The 9,919-nt window shown below is 63.4% G+C and overlaps 1 protein-coding gene across 1 annotated transcript; it reads left to right on the forward strand.

Annotated features, from left to right (window-relative positions):
- Window positions 1-3,415: 3,415 nt before the first annotated feature.
- Window positions 3,416-9,913, forward strand: ADAMTS4 (ADAM metallopeptidase with thrombospondin type 1 motif 4). Its single transcript, XM_039839873.1, has 9 exons — window positions 3,416-4,069; window positions 5,035-5,358; window positions 5,544-5,676; window positions 6,162-6,332; window positions 6,610-6,896; window positions 7,000-7,186; window positions 7,430-7,605; window positions 8,443-8,618; window positions 9,074-9,913. Exons 1-9 carry the CDS (start codon window positions 3,443-3,445, stop codon window positions 9,498-9,500), a joined length of 2,508 nt encoding a protein of 835 aa, XP_039695807.1. The 5' UTR covers window positions 3,416-3,442; the 3' UTR covers window positions 9,501-9,913.
- The last annotated feature ends 6 nt before the right edge of the window (window positions 9,914-9,919 follow it).

Here is a 9,919-nt window from a genome sequence, read left to right on the forward strand (position 1 = left end):
CCTTTGTGGCTTAAATAACGGATAGTGAGAGCGGCTGTGCCCACCACTCATGGCTGGCTCTTCTAGGCGAGCGCCAGAGGGACTTGCCACTCCTGCCAGGGACAGCCACGCGCCTGGCGCTCGCTCGCCGGCCCTGCGCAGTGCCTGCTCCCCGCGGCCGTGCGTGAGCCCACCCTCCTGGGGTGGCCCCATGCTTTGCCAATGACTTCCCCATCCCCAGTCCAAGATTCGGAGCAGCTGGAGCCAGCCAATTTCCAGATGTCTGAACGGGTTGCGAACGGGGCCCGAGCAGGGCTGGGCAGGGCTGAGAGTTCTGCCAACCGAAGCGAAGGAAGGGTAGGGAGCCAAGGCCACCAGCATGAGGGCGGCCGCAGTGTGTTTGTAGCCGCCCCACCCCAGATGGGCCGGGCGGTCCCTGTGGTGAGATGGGGGGTGTAAAGGAATCTGTCCCGGAGGAACTCACCTCACCTCCTTTGTTCCCGGAACCCCACCCTTCCCGCGAGTGCCCAACAGAAGACTGCCAGGTATGCAGAAGTAATCAGTGTGTAAAACTGCCTGCCTGCCTTTGTTGGGGGGCTCAGACTGGAGAGTGACTCCTCTGAGCCCCCGACGTAAATAAAGCTCCTTCGATTCTTGGTTGGCCGAGTGCCGCTTGGTTCTTCTAGGCACATGGGCCAAAATCCCCAGCGGTGGGGGACCCTGGTATTTATCTGCCAGGCTCCCAACACCTACCGGTTTTCAGACCCAGGAAGTGCCCTTAGAGATGTCGCACCCGCTTACATCCTTTCTTTCTGTCCTTGCCTCAGTCCTGGCTGAAGCCATAGAAATGCAGTTACCACCAGGAGTCTGATCCTAATTCTGTGTGTTAGGGAAAAAAGAGTTATCCAGACTTGGAGGCTGGTTCCTGTTGTATGCCTCCTGCAAGCCCAGCGCCAGCTGGGCCACCGTGGCGTTAGCACGTCTCTCCCATTCGGAGCCTGGAAGGAGGCCTTCCCTGGGGTCCCCACACACAGGGTCCCTGGGACACAGCCCACCAGCATCGCAGCAGGGTGGGACAGACAGATCAGGAGAGTGGCAGAGACAGGGAATTCTTAGCTGTGGCAAAAATAGAGGAAGCCAGACTTCTAGCCTGGGAGTTGACCTAGTGGGAACCGTCCCAAAGGGTGGGGTCATATCCTTGGCTGTGGGAACTGACTGGGACCTATGTAGATTGAGCAGCCCCCGCAGAGCCAGGCAGAGGCTCTGCCTTCCTGCCCCTCACCCCCACCTTCTCTCGGGCTTCTCCCCTCTGGTTAGAGCACAGTAGGTATGCTGGTGGGGAGGCTGCGTTCTTTAGCCTCCATCCAGCTGGGAGAAGTCAGGATTGGCCCTGGGGGGCTGCCTGGGACACTGCATCTTTTGTGTCTTCTCCCTGCTGCCAACACCCCCACACACTGCTGCTGTGACTCTGAGGCCCTTTGTCTCTCACCGCTTAGTCACCCCCTTTGTCCTCATCTCAGATGGGGGGTGGAAAGGGGCAATGAGAGTCCCCTGGTGACAGCGCCTCTTGCCCCTGCCCCTGCTCCTCCCCCATCTTTTGTCTACTCCTGCAGCCCCAACCCTGACTTAGGACGAGGGCCAGGGCGTGTGGGTGGGTGTCAAGAGGTGGGTCTGGCAGTCACAGGGGGGCAGATGATACAGGAAGCAGTGGGCGACAGGGCAGGTATTAGCAACCTGAGCAGGAAGGGATGGGGAAAGAAAGTATTCTGACGGATATGAGGTGGGGGACTGAGGTGGGGGTGGGGGAAGGGAGGTGCCCAGGCAAAGTGAATGGACGATGGAGGGCAGGGGCAGGTGGTCCTTGTCTGGGAAGGGAAGGAGGCTGCTGACCTCACTCCCCTTCCTAGGGATATCCTGGGGAAAGGCGTGGCTGTGGCTCGGGGGGAGCAGACGTGGCCCCTGACCGAGCTCTCTCCTCCCTCGCCTTGAGAGCCCCCCCACCCCCAGACCGCCTTGCTGAGTCCCCTGCAGCCCAGAACCCAGGTAGTGATTCCGCTTCCTTTGCCTAACGCCATCCCCACAACTCTCCCACCTCAGGCGCGGCTTCCTGTGTCTGTTACTACGGACACAGTGCCTTAGCCTCTCCTTGACCAGAGAATGAGAAATAAAACATGACTAGATATTCCAGGAACTGTGGGGTTCTCAGGGGAAGGTGGGGCCAGAGCAGGGAGCCAGGTGGGGATTCCCTCCGAGGGACAAGGATTGGCCCAGGGCTCTGGGTTCCGCACTGGAGGCTGGGGGAGGGCTCAGGGTGGGAGCAGGACCAAGAGCCTGGGGTAAGTGACTGGGAGCTGGGCCAGGGAAACGGGGAGTCAGGAAGTGGGAGGGGAGCCCGGGGGAATGGAGGCGGAATGGCTGTTGCAGACTTCGGAGGGGCGGGTAGTGGCAACTCAGGAAGGGGGAGCCTGAAGGGGCAAAGGGACCCTGGAGCCTCGGTCTGTAAAAGCTTAAAGTCCTTCGCTTCCCGCACAGCCTTCAGCCGCCCCGGGGCCCCTCCTCCGCAGATGCGCCCTGCCTTGGGCAGCGGACTCCCCAGCACTGCCAACAGCTGCTTTCTCTGTCTGCCCTCTTGAGGCTTCTGTACCTGTCCCCACTCTCTCTCCTCAGCCTGGAAAGCAGCCCCTAGGGGCAGAGGGCGGTCTGGGGGAGCCCTGAGAAACCGGAGGCCATGCCAGAATTCTCCTGAGACCTTGGTCCTTTCTGTGCGTGTCGGCCGGGCCCTTTCTTGACTTCCTACCCCTCGTGGGGCTCTGTCCACCAAATTGGGAAAGAGGTGGCGGAGGGCCTCCTGTGGGGTTCGGGAAAAGGCGATGTCATCAGCTGGCCCAGCGCCTATGATCCTCCATCCGGCTGCTAGAGACCCTCCTCCCCTGGGCAAGTCCCATTTTTTTCAAGGAAGACAAAAACTAGGGTTTTGGGAAGGAATGAGACACCCATCTGAGTCCCACCCGGAGAGCTGCTGGCTGACTGGCTTCCAGCTCAGCCAATCACGGAGGCTCAAGATGCTTAAAAGAGCTGGCGGGGAGAGCCCGTGGGAAGAACCCACAGGGAGACCCGCAGACACATAGACTGGGGGAGAGCGCCGGACAGGGACAAAGGCACCGAGGCGAAGCCGGGGTCTGAAGGCGTACAGAGGGGAGGCCAGTGAAGCTGCAGGGGACGGGCAGGAAGAGACAAAGACGCAGGAGACAGGGATTTGGGAGGGAAGTTGGGAGGAGCCAGGACACCAGGCACTTCTCCTAAGCCGAGGGCCTAGTTCTCTGCATCTGTGAAAGTCCCAGCTCCTCTGGAAACTGCCCCTGACCTTGGCGCTAGTCTGAGCCCCGGGCTGCAGAGAAAAGCCAGTGCGTGTGGGACTCGGTGCCTGGACGGCTCGGTTTCGCTCAGCTACAGCAGCAGTGCCATGTCCCTGACGGACCTGTGTCCCGGGAGGAGCTTGGCGAGCTGCTGGCCGTGGGGCGCCCGCCCCCGTCGGCTGCTCCCCACCGTGCCCGTCTCCGGGCCAGTAAGGCTGCTTCTGCTGCTGCTGGCATCCGCCCTCCTGCCCTTGGCCCGGCCGGCCAGCCAGGAGGAGGAGGTCGTGTTCCCAGAGAAGCTCAACGGCAGCGTCCTGCCTGGCTCGGGCGATCCTGCCAGACTGCTGTACCGCCTGCCCGCCTTTGGGGACACGCTGCTGCTAGAGCTGGAGCGAGACCCGGGTGTGCGGGTCGAGGGGCTGACAGTTCAGTACCTGGGCCAGGCGCCCGAGCTGCTGGGTGGGGCCGAGCCGGGCACCTACCTCACTGGCACCATCAATGGAGACCCTGAGTCGGTGGCATCTCTGCACTGGGACGGGGCAGCCCTGCTAGGGGTGCTGCAGTATCGAGGGACCGAGCTCCACATCCAGCCCCTGGAGGGAGGCGCCCCCAACTCCGCCGGGGGGCCCGGGGCGCACATCCTGCGCCGGAAGAGTCCCGTCAGTGGCCGAGGCCCCATGTGCAGCGTCAAGGCTCCTTCTGGGAGCCCCAGCCCCAGCCCCCGCAGAGCCAAGGTAGGCGTCCCGCACGCACGGAGTCTGTGCCACTGACCCCTCCGCACCCCCTCCACCCACATCCCCGGCTTCGTCCCGCCTGGCCTCCCCTGGCAACCACTCACCCCGAGGAGGGTTCCCAGAGGTGGCCTGGGGGCTCCGCTGCGGATGGCCGCTCCCTCTCCCCGCCCAGCCCCTGCCTGGCCTCGGCACCCTACTGCCACTGGCCTCGGCCACAGCGCTCTCTGACAGACTTGGACTTGATTCTTTCCTGTGCCCCAAATTTGATTTTTACCCGCCCCCCGCCCCGCACTCCCCAGCAGCTACAAGAGGGAGGTTTGAGGCCCCAGGGATTGGCTTCTGGCTTCTGATGCTGCCTCCAAAACTGTGCTGGGGACTGCAAGCCAGCAGGAGTGGACAGGGAGGGGGAGGCACTCCCTACCTCCTCTCCAGCAGTCCGCTATCCCAGTCAGCCCCGTCCCGGGACTGGCTGGGCTGCCTGGGGCCCCGTCCTCTCCTCACCCCCACCCCGCCTCTCCAGCTTAATGCAGACCAGACGCACCCTCCACACCCGCCACGCTGAGACCTGGCCCCGGCCCTGGCTGCTGACTGAGTGTTCCTCCAACCACACAGGGCAGACACGTTGCAGCCCAGCCCTGTAGCCCCAGTCCTGCAGGCCCCAGCCATGCTCAGGCCTGGGGGCCCCAAGGTCCCTCCCAGAGGCAGCGCTAGCTGCTCTCCACCTCGGGGCCCAGGCGCCCTAGCACGTGGCAACCCCCTCCTCCCCTGCTCTCAACCAACAGCTGATTTCTCAGACTTACTACAAAAGCCCTGGCGCTTGGGGGTGGGGGAGGCACCAGCCCAGTCTCATGGGGTATGTGTGTGACCAGGCTGAGCTGACCCAGGAAGCCTCCGGGGCGGGGGGTGGGGGTGGCCCCTGGTCAAGGAGGCTGTTTCAGGACCCTCCTGTCCTCTTTTCTCTCTAGCGCTTTGCTTCCCTGAGTAGGTTCGTGGAGACCCTGGTGGTGGCTGACGACAAGATGGCTGCTTTCCATGGCGCCGGACTGAGGCGCTACCTGCTGACAGTGATGGCGGCGGCAGCCAAGGCCTTCAAGCACCCGAGCATCCGCAACCCTGTCAACCTGGTGGTGACTCGGCTAGTGATTCTGGGGCCCGGCGAGGAAGGGCCCCAGGTGGGGCCCAGTGCGGCCCAGACGCTGCGCAGCTTCTGCACATGGCAGCAAGGACTCAACACGCCCCAGGACTCGGACCCCGACCACTTTGACACGGCTGTGCTGTTCACCCGGCAGGTGAGCCCTCCAGCACCGCAGACCCTGCCATGCGGCTCCAGGAACGCCGCTGCTGAGGGCGACGCCGCGGTCTCAGCCCCGTCACCGCTGCCACCTGGGCCCCGAGGAGGCTCAGCGTCCCCCCTGCTCTGTCCCAGCCCGATGGGCTCTGGGTCCCTCATGCGTCTCCTACCACCGCTCCACAGGACCTGTGTGGGGTCTCCACCTGCGACACCCTGGGCATGGCCGACGTGGGCACTGTGTGTGACCCGGCACGGAGCTGTGCTGTCGTGGAGGACGACGGACTGCAGTCGGCCTTCACTGCTGCTCACGAACTGGGTGAGGCGGGTGGAGGAGACGGGGTCAGGGCCGAGGCGAGGGAACCGTGAGCTCCCCAGGTGCAGACGAGGGCACGGGGTTTCCTCCTTCTCCCAGGCCTAGGTCCCAGGCTGTCACCCGCCTCTGCTCTGGGTGTGGACAACCCTTTGATTTGTCTATTAAACGAGGTAGCGGGTGGAAACCTACCATGAACTGCTTATGTGTTGGGGATGGCACAGGTACTGGCAGATGCTATTCGTAAGAGTCAGGACAGAATGGGTGGGTTGGGAGCGTTGGGTGGGGACCGGGCCTGAGTGCACCTGGGGGAGGGGAAACAACAATGGCGGCTGCACACTGAGCAGCCCTCAGAGCCAAGAAGTGAGTTGGAGCAGGGTGGAGACAGATCTGACCACCCACGGCTGCAGCCAGGTTTGTAATGAACCTGCAGCCCCCTGAGGGCACAGGAGCGGGACCCTGGGACCCTAGCATGGCCTCTGCTCTCACAGGTCATGTCTTCAACATGCTGCATGACAATTCAAAGCCATGTGTGGGTCTGAATGGGCCTGGGGGCACCTCTCACCATGTCATGGCCCCTGTGATGGCTCATGTGGACCCTGAGGAGCCCTGGTCCCCCTGCAGTGCCCGCTTCATCACTGACTTCCTGGACAATGGCTACGGTGAGCAGGCCTGCCCCGCTTTGCACTCCCCTTTCCCGGACAGGGCTGCTGACTAGAAGCCGACTTGGCAGCTCTGTAGTTGGCGAAAGGAGGTGAGGTGCTGAGGCCCATCACATGTAAGCACCCAGTAAAACTGCCACCACTAGTTAAAGCTTCTTCCAGCCCTAGGGTTTGCATCCTGCAGTCCATCTGGCCCCAGGGGGCTCAAGCGCTCCGCGGGCAAGCTAGAATGCCGCCTTCTCCCGTTGCTCACTTTGTACCCCTGCCCCCTTCCCAGGGCACTGTCTCCTAGACCAGCCAGAGGCTCCCCTGCGTCTGCCTGTGACTTTCCCTGGCAAAGACTATGATGCTGACCGCCAGTGCCAGCTGACCTTTGGGCCTGAGTCACACCATTGTCCGCAGCTGCCACCGCCCTGTGCTGCCCTCTGGTGCTCTGGTCATCTCAACGGTCACGCCATGTGCCAGACCAAGCATTCGCCCTGGGCAGATGGCACCCCTTGCGGGCCCTCACAGGCCTGCATGGGTGGCCGCTGCCTCCACGTGGACCAGCTCCGGGACTTCGACGTGAGATCCGGGGCCGGGGTGGGGCGGAGGGTCTGGGGTGGGACTGGCCCTGAGCCCAGGAGAAAGCATCTTCATCCTGCCTCTCTATCCTGTGCTTCTGCAGATTCCGCAGGCTGGTGGCTGGGGTCACTGGGGATCTTGGGGCGACTGCTCCCGGAGCTGCGGGGGCGGTGTCCAGTTCTCCTCCCGGGACTGCACGCGGCCCGCCCCCCGGAACGGTGGCAAATACTGTGAGGGCCGTCACACCCGTTTCCGGTCCTGCAATACTCAGGACTGCCCTGGTGGCTCTGGTAAGGAGTGGGGGGGACGGGGCCCTCGGGAGGGTGCAGCCGAGCGGGAAGGGGTGTCCCTGGCGTGTGGGGACCGAGGAGGTGCTGACTGTCCCTGCTGTGCAGCTGGTTCCCTCCAGGAGCCCTCCCTGGCAGTCTGTGAGGGGGACAGGTGCCAGTTGTCTGGAGGGCGAGGGGCAAGGTGCAGGGCTGGTGGGCAGTGTGACGAGGGGGCGGCTCTGACTGGCCGTTTTGCCCCTGCAGCGCTGACCTTCCGTGAAGAACAGTGTGCTGCCTACAACCACCGCACTGACCTCTTCAAGAGCTTTCCAGGACCCATGGACTGGGCCCCTCGCTACGTGGGTGTGGGCCCCCGGGACCAGTGCAAACTCACCTGCCAGGCCCGGGCTCTGGGCTACTACTACGTGCTGGAGCCACGGGTGAGGCCTGGGGTGCCGCAGCTTGGCTGTTCCGCACACTCTCATAGGCACCCCTGCTGGCGATCCCACGGCGGTGCCAGGCCCGCCCCAGGGGTGGGGGTCGGGGCGTGGGACCGTTTGGAAAACAAGCCCCAGACTCTGCATAAGTTGCCCACCCGGGAGCTGCCCCATCTCCTTCGGCTTCTGTCCCCCTCCCCATCTTCCGGGGGTCCCTGTCGTGACAATGCAGGCGTGTGGTCTCTGGGGCAAGTCTTCGGCCCCATTCCCATGGGCTCCTCTGCCAGATGGCAGTGGTGCCTCAATGAGCTCATGGATAGCCAGTCCCTCTGGACCTCTGGACAGACCTCTTGGAGGCAGGGATGTCCAAGCTCGCCCTCTCTGTGGCAAGGCGGCAGGGTGAGGGCTGAAGGAAGAGCAAACTCTGGAGGGACTCCTGCGGGTCGGCTGCCCTCTAGTGTCCACCTGGGACGGTGCCATCGAGGCTTAGGGCTTGGTGCTGCAGTTCCCACCTGGGCTCGCTCGCCGGCTCTAACCACTGGGCAAGTCCCTAATCTTTCTGAACCTCAGTGTTCTATCTCTAGAACGCCCAAGTTGTGACCGTGAGATTTATGTTCATGCTCACAAAGCACTCGGCACAATGTCCCATTCGGAGAGTGCTCTAAAGGTGGCGGCTTTTATCATGTCATTGTCATCCTGTTTATTGTCCCTTGCGATGTTCCCAGCTCTCTCCCCGTTGCACCCACAGCCTCTCCCTGGTGGGATATGGGTCTTGTTTGGCTTACCACACCCTCTTGACTGGGGAGCAACCCTTTGTGTCTCCCCTTCTCTTGTCTCCAGGTGGTAGACGGGACGCCCTGTTCCCCCGACAGCTCCTCGGTCTGTGTCCAGGGCCGCTGCATCCATGCTGGCTGTGACCGCGTCATTGGCTCCAAAAAAAAGTTTGACAAGTGCATGGTGTGCGGTGGGGATGGTTCCAGCTGCAGCAAGCAGTCTGGCTCCTTCAGAAAATTCAGGTTCATCCGCTATTCACTTCCTCCCCCGCCCTCCGGGACACTGCTGGGCCTGGGGGATGACAGGTGAACTCAACATGGACGAGAGGGCAGGCGTATCGGTGTCCCACCTGCTCAGCAGGTGTCAGCCCCGCTGGCAGGGGCCCTGTGGGCATCAGGGAAGGCTCCCCTAGGACAGAGAGCAGGAGTGGGCAGGGCTCAGAAGGGCGCCTTGGTGAGGGGACAGCAGGTGTGAAGGTCCAGCGGCCAGTGGGCAGGCACATTTGTAGGTATTCAGATCCAGGCTGGACACAGTCACACAGGTCAGAGGAGATAGCCCCCTTGTACACTCACACACACTCACACCTCTCTCACACTCTCACACTCACACGTTCACACTTGCACACACTCGTGGCTTGGAAGGTTCTGGGGGATTCTGGAAGGTGCTTGCTGAGCCCCCCCCTCCTCCTTCCACACAGGTATGGGTACAGCAGTGTGGTCACCATCCCAGCGGGGGCCACCCACATCCTGGTCCGGCAGCAAGGGCCCCCTGGACTTCGGAGCCCCTACCTGGCCCTGAAGCTCCCAGACGGCTCCTACGCCCTCAACGGGGACTACACACTGGCGCCATCGCCCACGGATGTGCCGCTGCCCGGGGCAGGCTACCTTCACTACAGTGGGGCCACTGCAGCCTCCGAGACCCTAGCAGGCCGCGGGCCGCTGGCCCAGCCCCTGACGCTGCAGGTCCTGGTGGCCGCAGACCCCCGGGGCGCTCGCCTGCGGTACAGCTTCTTCGTGCCCCGGGCGGCCCCCTCGCCAGCGCGCCCCGCTCCCCAGGACTGGCTGCACCGCAAGGCGCAGATCCTGGAGGTTCTCCGGCGGCGGCCCTGGGCCGGCCGGAAGTGACCTCACCACCCCGGCCGCCCTTCCCAGGCACTGGCCTGGACTTAGTGGGAGCCAGGGGCTTCCGGGCCTCGTGGGGGTTGGCCGGGCCCACCTCCCCCCACACCCCGCCCTGCCGCAGGCTGGCCCTGCCAATCCCCTGCTCTGGACAGCAGCCATGGTGGACTGAGGGGCTGGGAGACAGTCCCCTATCTAGGGTGCCCTCTCTGCCCTGCTGGTCACAGGAGGGAGGGGGAAGGCAGAGTGGGCCCCAGCTGTATTTATTTAGTATTTATTCACTTTTATTTAGTGCCAGAGAAGGAGATGAGGGCCGGGGTCCTGGGGAATTGAACCGGACCTCTGCTAGGCCTCACCCTGGCCAGGAAATCCAGGGTGGTGGCCGTGGCCCGCGTGGTCCGTGTGTGTGTGTGTGTGTGTGTGTG

This window comes from Pteropus medius, unplaced genomic scaffold, assembly GCF_902729225.1.
Source record: "Pteropus medius unplaced genomic scaffold, Ma_sr-lr_union100, whole genome shotgun sequence".
Lineage (NCBI taxonomy): Eukaryota > Metazoa > Chordata > Mammalia > Chiroptera > Pteropodidae > Pteropus > Pteropus medius.